General features: G+C 47.1%; 1 protein-coding gene across 14 annotated transcripts in view; it reads left to right on the top strand.

Annotated features, from left to right (window-relative positions):
• The window catches only part of Ebf3 (EBF transcription factor 3), a 116,687-nt gene that overhangs the window by 86,474 nt on the left and 10,213 nt on the right, over positions 1–20,000 (top strand). For all 14 annotated transcript variants that reach the window (XM_051145509.1, XM_051145506.1, XM_051145503.1 and 11 more), the window contains exons 10-11: positions 216–342; positions 18,316–18,404. In XM_051145509.1, coding sequence (XP_051001466.1) covers positions 216–342; positions 18,316–18,404 — 216 coding nt within the window. The remainder of the gene's footprint in view (positions 1–215; positions 343–18,315; positions 18,405–20,000) is intronic.

Raw genomic sequence — 20,000 nt, 5'->3', positions numbered from 1 at the left:
TGATGCCCTGTGGCCTTTCCTGCAAACTAAAACCCTGGAACATTTGCTGATCTTTTCCTTAAAGAACCATAGGCCCGGAGTCTCTGGATGACAGGGAGGGAGCATTCCGAGACGATGGTCCAATTTGTGCTCATTTTGTAATTATATCCAACTGGCAAGTGTCCTCCTCTCAAGGCCTGCACCACTGAGCGCCTGTTCATGTGTGGTTTCTGTAGCTCATCACCCCCCATGCCATCCGAGTGCAGACACCGCCACGGCACATCCCTGGAGTTGTTGAAGTCACCCTCTCCTACAAGTCTAAGCAGTTCTGCAAAGGCGCTCCTGGACGCTTCGTCTACACTGGTGAGTACACAGCTTAAGCCTCTGTGGGACAGGGATGGGTGCTCCGTCTCAGTGGGAGCCTCGTGGGGTGGGTGCCCAAGGGCCCCATGGGGAGGTACGAGTGAGGCCCATTGGCATGCTGTTGAGTTTTAGCAGGTGGACATCCCCATCTGCATCGGAGACAGCTCATGATGGCCAGACAGATGCAGCAGTGTGACCTTGACGTTCCCTCCCATCTGAAGACCTTTGCCTCTCTCCAATAGAGCAAAGTGGTGCATGGAGAGTTGTTGGTAACTGCAGCAGCTTCCATCTCTCCTGAGAGTGGCTGCCTCACGCCTGGCTGAGTGCAAGGCCTGTGCCCACCCACTTGTCAGTCGGGCTCATCACTGCTTTTCAGTTGCTTGAGCTGTGACAGGGAAGGAGGGGTCATGGTCTGTCATATACCTGGCTTCCACTCTTTGCTGGAGCCTGGGATCTTAGCCCCTGCAGAGTGCTGCTGTTGCTTATAGAGGATCTAAGCTCCACAGGTCACATGTAGTTCAAGCCTCGGTGGATAGAATGTGTGGCCCCCCATAAGCGGTCTATCAGAGGTGTTTATATGCTGCTTTGCCCACACAAGTTGCCTAACTGGCATGATTTGTTTGAAATTGCCATGGAGAGATGCCACAAATCAACTTCACCTTAAGGAGGACACATCTGCATCTTTTGCTTGTAATTTCAGTCCATCCCACAGGCTATAAGGCAGGAGGAATGGCTCTGATGTTCGGGACGGTGGAAGGGATGGGTAGTTGTTGGTTATGTGTGGCTGTCTAGTGGCTGGGTGACTTTCACATTGGAGGGCTCACAGCCCTGGGACTGACCACTCTTTTACTGCCTGAAGGCACCCTGGGGTTGGGCTTTACCCACTGGGTGTCACCCTCTGCTCTGTCCAGCAGACAGGATTCATGGAGGTTTCCGATGCCCTTCCTTCCACACGCACTTTGAGGATCTGGATAGTCTTGGCCTCCTGCAAATGAAGCCCCAAGTGCACAAAGGAAAAAAAAAAGTATCAAAACAACAACAAAACTGGGACATCTTTTTTTAAAAAAACTGTGTGCAGGTGGTCCCCTAAATTACAACACTTCTATTTATTTCTGACTTTCTTATGGGACGATGTGCCTACCTCATCATCACCAGCATGTTCTTTTTTTTTTTTTTTTTTTTACTTTCAGTGTAGTGTTCAATAGACATGTGCAGTTCCACACTGTGTTATTAAATGGGCTTCACACTGGATAGTTTTTGCCCCCTGCTATATACATGGTTAAAGTAGGCTATGCTCAGCGTTGATGCTCATGGCATTAGATACCTTAAATTCACATTTACCTTAAGCAGTTTTCAACTTGCAATATTAAATACTAACTCGTAGTCAGTTCAGGAACACCCACGTACGCCTGCAAATAGGTACCTTTGCTGTCTGGTGAAGGACACCCGTATTGGATGTCCAATTCTAGGGGAAGTAAGAAGTTGGAATCCTACCTTGGGTCTGACTGGGCAGCCCCAGCATCTTTGCCTTGGGGTCAGGTGTTTGAGTGAGCCCCAGCCAGCGCCCCGCCGCACACACATTCAACAGACCTCCTCAAGGTAGCGGATGGTGTGGGTACCACATATGCCTGAGTGTCTGCCCAGGAACTTCAAGCTATGGAGTCAGCAGGCCCTCTGCAAAGACCTAGAATATTTGGCTAGATAGCCCCATGCCTCAGGGTACTGGCTGTGGGACCATGTAGACTTGAACTCCCCTGAGTTCAATTTTTTCCCCTCCTCTCTTCCTCATGGGGTTTTGGCAAGGATCAAGGAGACCTCAAAGTGTCAAGCATACAGAGTACCAGCTGTGAAAAGCTCCTGACATCTTGGGGCTTCTGCTGAGGTCTATGGGAGTCTGTCACATCTCCAGCTCCTTGGATGTAGAGATGATGTGCGCTTGCTCTTATACTGACAATGGCCTGTGGGAGACATAGGAGGGCTGGGTGTACTGAGTGAGTTCCTGTGCTACTCATGTGGCCTACCTTGACGGGTGGCACCCAAGTGAGCTGGCAAGCCTGGCCTGCTCCTCACAAGCATGTCTTTCTTCTTCTCAAGCTAGATTGCTATGGGGTCCTGCTGGGTTACTTAGAGGCAGCTGTAGGTACGTTCTTTCAAGGGTCTTTGTACTCTTGGGACTTTTATTTGAGTGTTGAAGTGGGGACTTTTTTTTTTTTTTTTTTTTTTTTTTTTTAAATAAGCAGTTTGATGGCAGAGAGGTCCAGGTTCTGTTTTCCCGCCTTTGCCTGCATTGGTCCCCAGTGGTGCAGACAAGTCCTGGTTTGAACACTTGTGAACAAATGTGGGCATGCAGGGTAGAAGGAGCTGCTTGTTATTGGCTGTCAGGGGTCATGTGGTAGCCTCCCCTGGTACCAGCTCTCCTAGGCTGGACAGGGAAGGACACTGCTTCTGAAGCTCCTTGCTCTCTGGCCAGGTGGAATGCCCTCCTTGCCCAAAGTATCCATAGCCTCTCAAAAAAAAAAAAAAAAAAAATAGTGTCCCCCTGGGCTTGCTATAGTCACACTGGCCTTTCTAGAGACTCACTGTCCATTCTGTGTGATTGCATCTACTTTCATGCTGACTGGACTTGTTAGGCCCCAAGACTCAGGTCCTCCTGGCCCCCAGGTTGGGGATTTCCTGTTTCCCCATGTGTGAGCATTTTCTGTGAGAGTGTGGTAGCTCAGCCCTTCCTAGCATGTGCGTGCGTGCGTGCGTGTGTGTATACATGCGTGATCGTGTGTGCGCATGTGTGTGAGTGTGTGTGCGTGCATGTGTACGTGTGTTTGAGTGTGTTTGCCTGCTTGTGTGTAAGTGTGTTCGAGTGTGCCTGTGTGTGTGCATGTGTGATCATTATGAGGAATATACATTTCACATGTGTGTATACTCTATACTCTCAGGGAGCTGAGGAAAGGTGGGGTCATAACCTGTCTGGCCTGGAAGCTTCTGTCTGATTTGCATTGCCCTGAAATTGATGAGGACAATGAGGTAATCACAGGGACTCACTCTCCCCAATGAAAACTGAGCCAGCCCCTCTGGATGTCACAACATGGCCGTCCCCTGGGCGTCTGGTTCCCATCAGTGTGCCCAGGCCCCGGAGGCTGCTGGGACACCTTCACATTTAACCTTCCCGGCATGAGGCCAGCTGTGGGGCCGTAGGGCCACTGGATAATGAACCTGGGCTTGGAGGAGGGGCTGCCACTGGCCTGCCAGAGGCTGGGAGGGACTTGGCAGAGGTCTAAATGAGCTGTTTACAGTGACCTGAGAAACACCAGATTTTTCAAAACCAGACCCTATTAAGTCAACCCAGAGTGGTCGTGCTCAGCCTCTGCCCCCGGAAGGAGAAGGCTGGCCAGGCCCCATCCATCCAGCCCCTTGGCTGCTGCTCATAGTCCCTCTCAAGTCACAATTACCTTGGGAGGCTGTGGCGGTTCAGTTGATTAGCACGGTGAATTAAAAGAATGAGCCACAAATGACATGTCCAGCTCTTCCATAGGAGTTCTCTGTATTCCCAGCGAGCCTCACCCCTGCTGTAAGAAGGTCAGAAATTAGAGAGAGAGAACAATTTTCAAGCGGCTAGCACTTAGGAGCAGAATTAACAATCACTGTGTATGTAATTGCCAGTTAATAGTAAATTGCCTTTAGACTGTAAAATGCAATATAAACTGGTGGGCACCTAAAATTAAATTAATGAGATATTTGCTGCATTTAAAAGCGAATAGTTCAAATTAATAACCAAGTGCAATGCTTGTTTTAATATTTGTCTAATAGCATACCATTGACTTGTTTAATAATAATTAAAACAGTCCTGGAATCGCCTACCTGAGGAACTCACCATACAGGCAAAATCAAGCAGCTTTTGCTTTCATATTTTCAGTAGTGCAAACACATCACATTGTTAAGAGTAATAAAAGAAATTATTCTTTAATTAGAATAGAAACATTATGGTGTTGCCTGATTAAGCTGGGTTGGAATTTGTATGCTTCTAATTGAGATCATGTTCTCATCAAAACTCCTTTTGCAGACCTGTTTTCAAGTGTGAAATATATGGCGCACACGTGTGTGTGTGTGTGTGTGTGTGTGTGTGTGTGTGTGTGTGTGTGTGTGTGTGTTTCCTTAAAATGGACATTTGGCAAACTGTTTCCTGATTAGCAAAAGAAAGGAGGCTGCTGGTGTGGCTTGGATTTAAACCTACTTCACAAGACACCAGGAATGGGACTCCAGGGCTTTTTCTGTTGACCTCTTGCCCTGAAGTTTGATCGACCCACCCTCATTTTAGAGACTTCTTTTTTGCTCAATTAAAGAAATTATCACAAATTACTGGGAGTCAACATGCCGCCAGTAACAGACTGAGCCCAGTCACTCAACAAGATTTTGGCAGGCAGCATAGACACATCTAAAGTGGACACACACGGCAGATACCTGGAAGGGCCCCAGGTCTGTGATGCATTCATTGGATGGGAACATTTTCATACAGACATGTGTGCATTTGATGTCAGGCTTGGGTACCGGACCTCAGCCAGTAATTACAAGCAGTTTGTGTTCTTTCTGATATGGTTTTTAGGTTTGTCTTTTTAGAAATAGGTCACACTGTGCCTTAAAACTGACTGTGTATTGAGGGGGCACCAGCTCTATCCTGCACCTGTCAGGAGACGGTTTCCTGCTGAGTCTCCTGGCTGGCTTCTACCTCCCATGCCATTTCTCCTTCCCTGGGGAAGCCCTGTGTTTCTGTCACGTAAAAAGGTAGCTTGTAAATGCCTAGATATGATTCTGTCCACACTATGGAATCCAAAATCCCTTCCTCATAGCCGGATGGCTCCAGTTTCCTCTCTCCCAAGCCTGGGGGTTCTCCCAACAAATCACTTGTATCTGCAGAACAAATAATTCTAAATCACCACCCACGATTTGTACCTTTGGACTCTGATAAACTTAATGTTAAACGCAAACCACCCAGTTATTTCAGCCCTAAGCTCTGAGCCACTGGTGCTCACAATCCAGGAAGACATTCTGCCCGTCTGGCTCCTAGCATGTGGGTATTTCAACCAAAGTCACCAGTGGTTCCATCCTCCTCTGCCAGGGCCACCAATTGTACCCTACTTCCCCTTCCTGTCCCCAGTGATTACACCTATCACCCATGCTGGCGGTTCACAGTCACTAGTTCTCGGGTATTTCAGGAAGTCTGGGCCCTCATCACACCCAGCCGTCCCCTGGTAATGGATACCCCTGGATACTTTGGCTCTTCTGCCAAGTTACTAATCTTGAAGTGTAGCATGGGGCTCTGCTCTCCGCTCAGGCCATCTTTAGGCTCCCAATTCTGAATCTTTGTCCAGCGGTTCCATGACTCAAACAGCCCCATTTTCTTTACAACCTTACCCTACTCTTGTTTTTGTCACACGTCTAAGCATGGTGAGCAGAGGGTGGTGATTTTGTTGTTGTTGTTGTTGTTATTTTGTTTTTCACAAGGACTAGGTGCTTAAACATCTCTGCCTCAGCCCCTTCCCCTGGGAGTGGGGAATGAAGGCTGTGGCTGGGTCCCTATAGAGCCCCAGGCAAGGAGGTAGCATTCACCTGCTGTCCTCCCTTGGGTGGCACATGGCCCTACCTGAGCCACAATCAGTGACACTGCTGCATGCCGACTGGGTGCTGGGGGTACGGCTGGAGAATGGATCCCTTTAAAGAGGGTTGCGTGAAGGCTTCCTGTCCCTGTGGTCTCCTCTTTCCTGTCTCGAAGGAGGGCAGGAGAATGAGGCACAGCACAAGTAGACAATTTGTCCTAATCAGTGACACCCATTTACCAGAATTGCTTAAAATGAACTATACCTCATACAGAAATCGCACATTTAGAGAGTTCCATTCATCATGTGAAAATTGAGGGCCAGTAAACTTTTCTGCCCCTCCAGTGGGATCATAGGCATGCATCAAAATGTTAAAAATGATTGGTGAGACGGGGCTGTCACCCATTTATCAAGGAAAAGAACATTATTTGCTAATTTCCCAACCAGGCTGGTGACAGGGTGCTTCGTCTTTAGACCCACGGTGACCAGCGTGGCCTTTTTGTTATTAGTACAAGTCAAGTGCTTTTGGGCTGTTGCTAAGAAGACACATTTGTCTGTCATCACAGGGGCTTTGGTTGCTTTCCAACTGGCTGTGACCAGGGCTGCTCCATGTGCCCGATTGGCTGTGTATGTTGGGGCTGTGTGAACCCAAGAGGGGAGACGGACTGATAAATCACAAAGTTTCCATACCAAGGTGAAGGTATTGACTTCGCAGCCCACCTGACAAGACGTGGCTTCGAGGAGATGGCCATTTGTCTTACCCAAAGGACAAAGGGGTCATTGGCTTCACTTAAGATAGGCAGGATGTGGATGGTAGAGACAGGCCTGACCCTCTTTCTTTGACACAGGCAGAGTCCCTGTCTCCTATCCTCCCTCCCTGGCAGCGCTATCTAGGGGACTTTTATTTTTCAGTTCTGGCTGGGAAAGACACTGAGGGTGGTGGGGTATGAGGGACAAACAGGAACTAATAGCCATTTAAAAGCACAGTACAGTGAAGGTGGCCAAGCGAAGAGCAGGCGGAACAAAAGAATAGGTCTAAGATAAGACGGCAGGCAGGTCATTACAGGGACACCTCCAGCAGGTTGGCCATGAGAAGCAGCGCAGCAGCAGAGCCAACATCGTGGTGGAGAACATTAAAAGGAAGAGGTGGTTCTGGCCCTGCAAGGAAGGTGGGATAAACTGCCCTCTCATGGGGCCAAGGAGCATGGCCACTCCTCGCTTCTTGGAGTCATAGCCTAGTGCTTGGTGGGAGAGTGTTTTACTCTGGAATGTTCTGTGCAGGCTGGCTCCTGGGACAGCTGAACCGAGGTCCCTGTATGTCTCCATAGACGGCTTGTGTTTCCAGAAAGTCTTAAGCCTCATCCATACCCAGGGTACAAGTGGGTGCTGGGGGTATGGCTGGAGACCAAGACTTGGGATACAAAAACAACATGAGAAGAGATATGTTCAAATAATTGTTGCTTGACTACTGGGCCTTTGAAATTTGCTGTGGAAAAATTATCAGGGTCTGTCTTTCTTCTCTTTGGGTGAATTTAAAGTCAACAACAAAACCGATGTCTGTGATGTGGGTTGTTGACCTTGGGTAGCTACTGCTGCCCTGATGAGCAGGTGGGAGAATTTGGTTTGCAGGCATGGGCTGATGGAGCGGGACATAGCTGTTGAAGGTGCAGTAAAGAACCTGTGACAGTTTAAAACATAAACTCCCCGGAAACTATGAGCCACCACAGATATACAGTAGGTTCATTAGGTTCAGAGATTTTTTTTTTTAAAGACACAGAATTATGCTGGGTCCCATTTTCATTCTCTCTACATTCTATCCTGAAAATCACCTCTTAATCTTCCACATGTGGAAAGCCTATTGTTAGGCAAGGGCCCTGAGATCTGCGTCTTCACAGGCCCAGATCCACCCCTCTAGGTATCCTGTGGTCACAGAGAGCTTGGAAGTCTAGAAGGCTGGATTTGGGCATTCTGCTAGAGCTCTGCCCGATAGATTCACCCCTCCCCTTTATCTCTTGACTGTCATCTCTCCTGTGGCCTCCATGGGGATGGGGAAGTGCCGTTGGTCTGTGCTCTTTGGTCCTGGCCAAGATCATGTCAGTGAAGAAGCCGTGATGTGTGAGCAGTCGCTATTCACCACCCCTCAGTGTTTTCGCTTTGATGACAGTACTCCCAATACAAAATCCCTCACAGAAGCTTAGGCCTGTTAGCACTCAGGGGCACACACACCAAGGGTCCCGGCTCCTGTAGTGTGTTCATGGCTGTGGCAGGTGGCTGCTGTGTGTGCCCTTGTCATCCAGCTGTGGTATATCCTAAGCCAAAGATTGAAGAATTTACTTGTGTTCTTCCTGTGGGTGGAAACAGCAGTCATTCCCCAAGTGAACTTAGCTTGCTACTTGTTAGTGAGACCAACCACAGCCTCACAGGGCTCGCTGCCTTCTCCTAACGCTGTGCCCACAGTGCTAACATTCTGCCTCGAATGGGGCCCCAGGTTCTGTTTGGTCTTTGTCATGGCATCCTTAGAGAAACTAGGTCCTGCATCCACCCACGGATGATGGAACTTCTCCTTGCTGCTACTCAGCCAGGAGCTTAGGAAAGCCAGATGATTGGGATGGTCACCAACGGGAGCTTGATGTCTCAGTTTTAAACACAGTGTGGCGGTGAAACACAGGTCACTGTGGTTTGGGATTTGCCTTCTGGGGGCCAGTGTTTGTCTTGTGTGTATCTCGGCTGAGTTCTCAGTAGGGCACCACGGGTGACTCTTGGGAGGGAAAATCAGCGACCCTTTAGGTGTTCTGGGATGGGGGTATCTGCGTCAGGAGGAAACAGGAGGAGCAGTGGCTCTTGCTGAGAGCAGGCGCCTCTTGTCTTCATCCGAGAAGCCCTCCTGGGATCTACATGGCCTGTGACAAACATCCAGCATGGACACTGCCACAACCCACTGACTCGGTCTTGTGGGAAAGAAACAGGTGTTGAGAGCAGTTAATAAAAACAGCCTTAAGGTGGACAGTGCTCTCAGGTTCTGGGTTCAGGGGATGGCACCCCGAGAACTTGGAGGTGGCCGAGCTGTGAGTTTTTCTCTGGAAATGGCTCTGGAGGCTACACCATAGATGCTCAGCAAGGGTGTGGAAGATTTCCAAGAAGAATGTGACCCCTTTTTGTGTGGCCGGGGAGCAAGTGGTGGGGCGTGAGGAGCTATAAAGGGCATGGGTGATTACATCTCAAGTTACAAGACAACTTGTGATCTTCAACACAAATGAAATCAGAGTTTGGCTCTCCCTCCCTCCCTCCCTCCCTCCCTCCCTCCCTCACTTCCTCCTCTCACCCTCTCTTCTTGATTCTCTCTTCCTCCTCCTTTCCTAATTCTTTGATAATTTCATCTTGTGTATTATATACTTTAGGTTATTTTCACACTCTATCTTCTTTTCCCAGTCCCTCTACAATTGAAAGCCATTTTCTTCCCAACTAGACCTCTTCCTATTTTCATGTCTTTTTTAAATTTTGCTATGTACGTAGCCCAGGCTGGCTTTCAATGCCTGATCCTCCTGCCTTTGCCTCCTGAGCGCCAGAATCACAGGCATGCAGCAGCACATCCAGCCATCAGGACTACTTTATTTGACACACATAGAGCATAGCATCCTATGCTTATGTTAATACTGCCCATGCCTTTAAAGGCTTTGCCTCCAAATATTTCTTTCCTTCTGTATCCAGCCTGAAAGACCTGGAATTAAGATGCCACTGGAAAGACTGAAAGGCACACCGTGTTGTGAACTCCTAATTGGGAGTCCCTCAGCCCACAGCTGGGTTCTGCCTTCCTCAGCTGGCATGGGTCTCTGCACACTCTGGAAGCACCTGTGCTGCATGCCAGGTAACATGCAGAAGAGTATTTTCCTCAGCACAGACATACCCAGATTAAAGCCTTTCCCCTCATTCCCTCACTTACAGTAGCATGTAGGTTAATGGGTTCCATTATGACATTTCCCCACATTTCTAGCATGTGATGCTTTGTCTTTCTCTCCTCCCATCACCACCTCCTACTCCTCCCCTTGTCCCCTTGGAGCTGTTATACCCCCTCTACTTCTTTTTTCTTTTAATCTAAAAGTTGCCTATGAGGAAAAACATATAACATTTGTCTGGGTCTGGCTTATTTCCCTTAGCATGGTGATCTTCAGTTCCATCCATTTTCCTGCAAATGCACGATTTCTGGGTTTTTGTTTCATTTTGTTTTTTCATGGCTAAGATTCCATAGTTGTATATATGCTTTTTTCCTTACCTCAACTGCTGATGGAATCTAGGCTGGTTTTCTGTCCTGGCCATTGTGAATAGTGCCACAATCAACATGGGAGTTGTGCAAACACTAGAGATCTCCCATCTGCTTCGATGACTCTTTAGGTGCAGTTTATCTACCAAGACACTCAGCAGGAGCTGAGAAACAAAAGGTTCTTTATATGCACAGTTGTTGCACAACCTATTTAAATGAGTTTTATCCTGCACTGTATTCCAAATATGCACTTCTGCCTCCCATGTCTGGATTTGACAGCTACTGGTCTAACCCTTAGCCATGTAGATCTGCCTATTCTGGATTTTTCTAAGAGAAGATCATACAATACGTGTCCTTTGGGGCTGACTTCTTTCACTTAGCATACGATGTTCTCAGCTTCCACTGGGTCATGTGTCAAGATGGCATTTCTTTACATATCTGAAAAGTATTTCGTTGTATAGATGTACAACATGACTGCTTATGTGTTTATAGGTTGATGGACGTGTAGCTATTAGGAAAACATCCATGTGGATGTAAGACAAACATATGTTCATTTTGTGCCTCTAAACTAGAGGTGCTTGATAGCTTTACCATGTAGGTGTGGCGTCTTCCAGAAGCCTGACCGCCATGGTTGCCGCAGCACCTTTAAGCACCAGCTATATGCACTGCGTCGAACAAGGCAGGCATGTGGTGTAGTGTCAACTTAAGTGACCCTCCTTACACTTTCTATGGAGTAGGGACACACTGCTCCCAAGAGGGACCTTTGTCTTTGGCCATGGCCTGGGTGTCTGCAGCCAGAGAGAGCTGGTTTCCTGAGTTTGCTCTGCAACTTCCCTCTGCGTGGAGATTTTTCTTCTGGTTTTAATAATGTATGCACATCCATTGCCAACTGGCTGTCTACAGAGTATGTTTCCCTCTTGGCTTTTAGGACCTGCTCTCTCCTCCCATGAAATCTCTGAGAGGATGAGGACATAGGGAGTTTGCTTTCCTGAAGGAGAAGGTGACATGTGGGAGCTTGAGGTGCTGGCATGATATTAAGGGTGGCTTTTCTGACTGGTGTATCTCTTTTGGACATGCCTGTACCCAGAGAGCTGGGTAAAATGACAGGGCAGCTTTGGGAAGGAGGGTGCTACACCAATGATTGGCAGATCTTGGATCTTCGTTGGGGTGTGTCTCTGCTGGACTACCCTGAGATGGATAGGTGTGCTGATGAGAGCTCAGGCTCCAGGGCCTGGGATTTCTTTAGCTGCAGGGCTGCGCTTGGTTGATGTAGTTCCCCCATGCCTATGCAAGCCACAATCCAGGGCTTTCTCTGAGGTGTGTAAACAAAAGTGTTTGAATGCAGTCCAATAGTTGTCAGCAAGGGTATTATTTTGGTAACAAGGAAGATGGGCTGCCCCCTTTTCTGCATTTGGTGTCACATCACAATGCTTCCATCCGCTGCCAGGCAGTGGTGAATGGAAGCGGGTCCCTGTGCAGGAGGCCTGGTTGGGCTGTCTGCATGAATACCGGAACAGCATTCCCCATGTGAGCAGGGAGGCTCCAGATCCCAATTAGAAGTCAACTATGGTGCTCTTCCTATTCCGAGAAGACATACTCATGGCACATGGTAGGTTCTGGAGGAACTGATGGGAAACTGAGGCTAACCCTAGATGGGCCTGGCTTGGGAATGTGCCCCCGCAATGACCCACAGTAGACACCAGATAAGCCCAAGCTACTCACAGAAGATGTCAAATTTTGGGTTGGCCTCTAGGTACAGAAGGATGACCTATGTCTTCCCTGTTTGTCCCTTAGCCAGGCCAGCACCCCAGTGAGCGATGTGGGGACAGCGTGGCCTTTGTGTTTCCCATGCACACCACAATGCCTGGCTCACCCTGCCCGGTTCTGTGATTGAAATTCATTGCCAAATTTATTGAGAAATTAATGAGAAAAGCTGCGAAGTATTGACTTTGAGAGGAAAACACAACTCATCTTGAATGAGGAGGAAAATGCAGCAATAATTTAGCCACTATTGATTTGGCCCTGTCCATGTATTGATCTTCATTTTACAATATTAATTTGCACCTGCAATCGGCTGCAAAGGGAACCGATTTCATTTTGTGGCTGTGTTAGTGTGCAAAGCATTAGGTGCTCTTAAGCAGGGAGGTCCACATGTTGGGTTGGGAAGGCGGATTTCCCCCCCATTTCTGCTTGTTGCTGAAATAGACTAAAAATTAAAATTTTTTGTCCAACAAAATGTGAAGGCAAAAGCCCATGTATACCGTGGCTCCCTCCCTGCTGCCTGGCTGCTTCTCATCCACGCGAGGAACCCTCAGCCGCCTGCGACTCCAGCCACCCCTCATCATCATGCCCAGATCAGTTCAAAGTTCATGAAATTTCTATGAGCATTGATCTCGCCCCATTGATTTTTTTTTTTTTGCAGCAGATCTTTGAAATTTTAATTTCCTGAGCATCTGAATTTCTTATAGATGAAATGCGCTTGCAGGAGACAGTTGATGATAAAGTGGGGAACTTAGCATCATTTTAAAGCCTAAAAAAGGGGGAGAGAAAACCCAGGCATTTGGGGACTTTGTGTAGTGTTTTGAGGTGGAATGATGAAAGTACTCTAGCTGAAAGGGGGGGGAGCACCAGGGGGAGCTAAGTATCAATTTTGACTTCCAGAGCCACACATTTTTTAATGCAACTTTTTTATACAGTCATTTTTGAAAGAAAAGCTATCTGGAGAAACAGCGGGACAGAGAAGCATTCTTCATGGGGCAATCGTTTGCTCACAGCAGTCTTTATCACCTGGTCAAGCTCACCTAGTTACTTATCAGTGGGACATTTAATAACCTCAAGGTGATATAATTGCTATTGGCATTTTTCCCCCTTGGATTCGGCTGGTTAATGTGTAAACTACTTGTCAGCAAATAGCACTTTGTCACTAAAATCACCAACACCCTCTAGAGGAATGTCTTTGTATTGAGCAATTTAATTTTACTTTATTTAATTTTTACACATTACAACCTGTGTTCATTCAGGCACACTGACGGCTTGTAGTCTGTTGGGGCAGGGTCTGGGTATCCGTGTTAGTAAAATATACTATATCTTATTTAACAAACCCATTGCCTTAATTGAAGCGCGTTCTTGTCCCTCGGAAAAGGAACTACAGATGTTCTTATTATGTAGTTATGTTGCTAATGTGAAAAACGGCCTCATTATGAGGATCTGTTTGTAGCAAGAAAATTACTGCATTATGACAAATGCATGATTGGGAAGTTACAGGAAGCCGATCATTATTGAAATGAAACTGGAGCTCACTTAATAGCTGCAGCCAGCAGCTGGAATGGAGCAAATGAATGCCTTCCTGTTGTTATTGTCGGAGTCAGGGTTTTTGGGCAGGAGACCCTGCTGCACCGCAACCTGCATTCTGGCTTGGGCTTCCAGGGTGGAAAGACGGTGCTAAAAGCAGCTGTTTCCTACCTGGGAGCCTCCCCCTCGTGTGTTTAATGTCACTGTTTTAAAGACACAACTGTGCTGCAGGAGCAATTACGCCAGCAGTCCCTTAAAGGCGGACCACTGCTCTCTGGCTGGCAGCCGGATCCAGGTCTCCCTGGAATGGAGGGGACGTCTTCAGGAGGTTGTTGTTGCAATTAAGCTTTGTCACTGTGGCCCCTCCACTCAATGATCTCCTCCACTTTTACCATCAAGGAGCCCCCCTGGACTGGAGTGGGGGTGGGGCTGTCCGGAGCAACACTTGCTGCTGCCCCTGAGGATAGGTTTCACACCAGGGGTAGGCAGGCACAATTGAACCCTGGAAGCATAGTAGCTGCTTAGTAAATTTCGGGTGAGTGGGTTGGGCTTCCAAAGATTCACGGAGAGCTTAGTTTCATTCCTAGGAGCTGTGCTCTGTAGGAAGCTATACTAGCCCTAAATATTAATTTGTTTTGATCTGCAATGTTTTCTATGTGTCATCCGTGGTCAGGAGCATGTCCCCTTATTCACTTAAGTGAATGGGGTTTACACACCAATGGATTAGCCATTGAGGTCTGACGGAAGCCATTTACATTTTAGGATGTTGGAGAACAGCATAGAACCCTGAGCAGGGCTGGCTGACAAAGACAGTTCAGCCATCAAAATGTAAACTCCAATGACTGATGTCACAAGAAAGAAACACCCAGCACTGCTGCCCATTGGTACGTTTCTAATTGCAGCAGGCCAGTTGGAGCTACTCTGGCCCCAGCTGCAGCTCAAAGCCTGATGCCATTTTCGGCTGCCACATTAGCTCTGGCAATCCCAACTTGAACCGACAACACAGACCGTTAAAATTTTATCAATTGCACTATGATTAATCCCCCAGTACATGGGCATGACTTAAATATTTAGAACGCTTCTTCTGTTATGACTTCAATGCATGTAAAGTAACGAGATTAACTCCAGTACACTCAAATATATTTAAATATGCGTCCTTCCCAAGCTGCAGGCTATCCGGCGTGCGGAGTGGAGTCTATGTGGCCATGTCAGCCTCTATTTGTAGGACCCACGCTGGAGACTGGCCTGCATATGATAGCCGGATATCTGGCCTTTCACAGGCTGCCTGATTGCTTGCCTCATTTGGCATGGAATGTGATTCCCGGCCATTCTAGCTTCTGATTCATTCAGGTTTTATTGCTGTGTAATTTTCTTATTCTAAAATAAAAGCTCTCCAACAAAAATTACTATGCATTAGGCCACAGTAGCCTACTCAAATGGATATTAATACAGTTTATCTCCAAAAGGACGAATAATGTATTTGAAACAGATAAAAGGCCCTCCACTAAATGAGGAATGTTAATATCTTATGGCACAGTTAATAAAGAGATATTTCACAGGGGAGATTTGTTTTATGACTTTTGATACAACAGCCTTGTAATCTGACATATCTTAAACGATATAATTTCACACATACACTCACTCCTACATGCAGCAGGCCATCTTAGCGAAATTTGAATTCAGGACAAATAATGGGCACTAATTACTTCCGGAGGGGGGGATTTATTTGAAGGCCCACCCTCCCTTTCACAGATTGACGGAAATCCATGCAGAAAGGTGCTAGCATACAGATACATTTTTGATAAACGTTATTGTTTTTTTCCCCTTCAGCAGAAAATAACATTTGTTTTGTTGTGTTTAAGGCAGAGTTTAAATTAATTTAACCCAGTGACACATGTTCGGAGACTAAGCACGCTGCTAAATAATTCCTTGGAATAAATTGCTCGGGAACCAAATGCATTAATTTATGGCTTTGCTGATGCTGACAGATGTGAGGGGCGGACCGACAAATATTAACATAAAACAAATTTGCTTTATTCTTCTTCATATTTCTTCTTCATCCCCGACTTGAGCTCACCCGAGCTCCTTCTCTAATTATCCACGAGGTCAGTAAGCAAAATTGGGAAGAAGCTGGGAGATCAATACAAATTATCCCTGAGCAAACCAGTGCTGACAGTTTGAATTGCAGCATATGTTTACCCAAAATCAGGCAATTTATCTTAATATCAGCAAAGTAATGCAGTGCAGGTGAAAGGTCAGGCAATCTCTCCCCCTCATAATTACCCAGTTCTAAAACAGGAAAGTGGTATTGATTGGCCTGGCTCGGGGCTCTGTGACTGGACGTGCCAGTGCCTTGCCCTGGCTCGGTTGGGCTCTAGGCTGTAAACTCAACACGCTGAGGGTTTATTAGATGTGCGGAGAGGTCTTGTGCTTTCTCCTCCAGTTGCAGAATTGGCCTGTGAGGATTGAACCAGTCTCCACCAGCCATGGGTTAGAGACAGGCTCCTTGAAGATCTGAGGGCTGTCAACTAGGGCAGGTCTTCAGCAGGACCAGGCAATGTTCTAGGTCATCCAGAAGTACATGGTGGGGGGGACCCCATTATGGGAGCAGAAACTCACAGGATTGTGAAGGCCTGCTGATGCCCCTGCCACTAAAGAGGAGGCAGGTTCCAACAGTTCTGCTATGTAAACACATTTGAGATTCTGGAGGAGGGACATCTGGCTGGGACAGCAGCACTAGGTCTCTCGCTGCGTGGCTCATCTAGCCTGGTGGGGACTGGCCTTGCCATACTTTTGTACCTGAACTTTCCTGATGTGCCACACCTACTTTGGTGGCATATTCAAGCTGCTAATGCCTGTTGGTTTGAATCAAGAGATGGAGCGGAGGGGCTCTGTATTTATACCGCTTTATATGACACTTTGGGCCATAGAAGAAGAATATCAGTTCAACTGAGACACCGGAGAATGTCTCTCAGGGTGAGTGTATGCTTATCACAAGTCATAAAGCTTCTGAAAGCTTGCATTAAAGCCCCTATCACCTGTCAGGGGCATTTGCATGAAATCAATAACGGCTGCCCATCTATCTTTTCTGATCACCTTTCATCAGGCCGATTCATTAAGTCAAACAGCCATGGTGATTAGCTGGCAGAGAGGAGAAACCTGACATGTTAAGAATGCACATGGGCCACTTCCCCGCCCCCCACAACACCCCGACCAAGAAACATAATACTTCATCTTACCCTTTTTGGACCAAGTCTTTTCTGGGCCTGGAGCCCATCCTCCCTGATGCCCACACTGCATTTTTGCCTGACACCCTTGCCTGTGCCGAGGCAGAGACATGACAAATTGTCCCCCCAGTCAATGCTGACAGCTTCTGATGATTAATGGTCTGATTATGAAGTGGTTTTACACATATAGAATTTACATCACAGAGAGTTAGAAATTTTGCCATGTCACATACACCAAGGCATTTTGAAGGGTTTTACTATTTGCAAGGAAAAAAAGAGGGCAAAATCCCAGCAAAAGCCATGTCATGTAAAATCAATACATCGGATCAATGCTTTATTAACAAGAAAATGTCTTACTTCACATTCCTGTGCGGACCTTTGTCTCCAGGATGTATGATGGAATGTCAAATCATATTGTGGTCCTCAACTTTCGGGAGCATTATTGAGTGTACGTGTAAGGCGTCCTGGGTTGCTTACAAGATGCACAGACAGCTCAGCACTCGAGGATAATGGTGACCAATTATTGTGGAGAGCACTTTCCAAGGCAGCCCCAAGCTTCCTCCTAGGAAGCTATGGCCTTTTGTATTCTCCCGCACTCCGCAGACCTGGGTGGCGTTAATCATCAAATTACTAATGAGTGATGGCCCAAATTGCGGGCGGAGTAATGAATAGATGGCGGCAGGTCTTATTAGTCTCCGAAAACCTCCTGATTTATGTCGCGCCGTGCACCGTCGAGTTACTCCACAGAAAACGATATCTACATCAAGAAATAATGTACTCTAATAAGTATTTTCATCTTAACTCGCGTCCCCGGGCCTCCGGGCTCAGTTTTTGTTGGAGTCAGGCAGAGCCGTAATAAAGCCCGATGGCTCCTTATAAAGCTTGTTAAACACAGTGTGTGCAGTTGAATGGAGTCCCGGCTGTGATTCATGCACTGTACAGGGTGCATGTGCCTCTGATTTATGGCCATGCACAGTTCATAGTCAAAATTACAATTTGAGGGATAAAAAGATTAATTACTATTTGTGGCCGGCAATTTCGTGGGGCTGGTGGATTGCAGCTGGGGAATGATAGCGCTCTATATCAGTTTGTAGTCAGCCATTCACAGATTATTAAAGCTTTGCAAGAGTAAGTGTTCCTCCTGCCTGGTCTGTGCTCAGGCAATATGCTAGACAAAAAAGGACCACAGGGATAAATCTGAGGCTAGCAATAGCCGGACATATGTCATAATTGCCAGTTTCCCATAAATCCCTGGCTGGTGAGGAACGCACTGTGTGATGCAGACACCGCATCATGGCTGTGGTGATGGCTATATATGGCCTCAAGACCTGTCACTTCGGAACTGCACCGCCATTTTTACAATATACTGAGCCACCCTTTCTGACTTTCTTCCAGTCTAATTATAGATTAGAAATAATCATTGCTTTTATGTGCAAAAGAAAGTGGGGGTGCGTGTGGAGTCTGTTCCTTAGGCAGAGCTAACATGCAGGGTGCTTCCCTGGAGGCATAGTTGAGAAGAACTGCACACCCGTGTGTACGCATGCAATAAGTGCACAATGGATGACATAACAGTGACTGACTTGCTGTGTGTTTGTGTGTCCTGTTGCAGCCCTTAATGAGCCAACCATAGATTACGGCTTCCAGAGGTTGCAGAAAGTGATACCCAGACATCCAGGTGACCCTGAAAGGTTACCCAAGGTTAGTACAAGACCACATGATGACCCACACATGTTGGGGGCCACTGGCAGACTGGTTCTGGTTCAGGGGTGGTGGATACTCCGGGAAAGAAAATGCCAGACACCTCAAACCCTGTGCCCATGTCAAGGCCAACAGGTATGGGGAGCTTCCTGGCCCATACCTGGCCACTGCAGAGCTGGGCAGCAGGTGAGTGATGGTACACGGACCCTCACTTTATGCTGCTTCTTTGGAGGGCCATCTCTTTAAAGGGAGGAGAGAAATGGCTTTTCTGATAACCAATATTTTGGATTCTGCAAGGGGGACATAAACTTCCGCGTAATGAAATAGTTCAATTAAACATTTTCCACTCCAGTAGTCTGCCCTGATTCCCATCTAGGCGGCTCCAGTCTGATCTGTGATTACTTGACTCTTGTTTTCTTTTCATTTTCTAAAGCTCGATTCAGTTTAATCTTTTGTTTACAAAGCTTTTGTTATAAGTCCCTGACTTAGCGGGCTAACAAATGAAGTCCACATATTAATATCTAGGGGACTTTTCATTTAAATCCAACAAAGACAAAAGCTGCCCCTGTTGTTTATGCACATTCCACATATCACAGAAATTCCATTTTGATGTATAACATTAAAGATAAGTCAGGCTTACAGTTTCCCCTTTCCTTTGATATAATTTTTGTCTCTTTTTCTCTTTAGAAGCCCTCTCTGATTTCCAAGGCAGAATTGAAAATGGAAAATGAAGTCATAATATTATAACTGATTATTTTTACAATCCATCCCTGTGTGTACCCAAGTCTTGACCACCTCTGAGTTTTATTAACACAATAAAAACCTTTTAGACATTACCTTTTTAATACTCAGCATGAACTGAAGCAGTGTCATTAGGCTCTTTTTTAATTTGTGAACATGCCAGTAAGGGGATGTCAGATGCTCTCTGTTAGACCCCTCTGAGCCTGGAGAAGACATTTTTCAAATGCAGAGCAGTTAATGAAGGGGGTTTTGTTCTGAGGGTGAGCCTGGAAGCCGCAGTCTGTCCAGAGAGCACTGAGGTCTGTAGCACCTTTACCCGCACGGCCTTGCTGCCAGCTTCAACCCAGGGATGACTTTGTGCTGGCTGAGGCTCTTGGCTTGCCTACTCATGCACACAAAGTCCATTGCTCTAGGCAGGCCCTTGTCAACACCTTCCAAGGCCCAGTCACTCTCCAGAGAGAGGTCCTGGCAACTCTTCCTGTGGAGGAATGGCACCCAGGATTGCCTTCCTCTATCTCCTGCCCCAGGTCTCTTAAGGACCTCAAGGTACCATGCCCATTGGGGTTCCTGTCTGGGGAGCATATAGCCTCCTCCAAGCAACCCGGCAACACTTCCAGGGCGGGGGGGGGGGGGAAGGGGGAGAAAGGACTCCTCCAAACTCTCACCAGAGCACCCCAGAGGCCAGAACACCTGTCAGCCCTCTGAAGAAGGACTTCTGCCTCTCTGGAAACTGAGGGCTTTCTTGGTTATGGGTTGTTTTTCTCCTTTTTTCCATAAGCATCCAGTCAGGGTGACAGATCAGTTAGTACACAGCCTGGTGTCCCAAACTACTTAGCTCTTTTAATTCAGGTGAAG

This window comes from Acomys russatus, chromosome 5 (genome assembly GCF_903995435.1).
Source record: "Acomys russatus chromosome 5, mAcoRus1.1, whole genome shotgun sequence".
NCBI lineage: Eukaryota > Metazoa > Chordata > Mammalia > Rodentia > Muridae > Acomys > Acomys russatus.
Note: the sequence above shows the minus strand (reverse complement) of the source record. Positions and strands in the feature narration are given on the sequence as shown.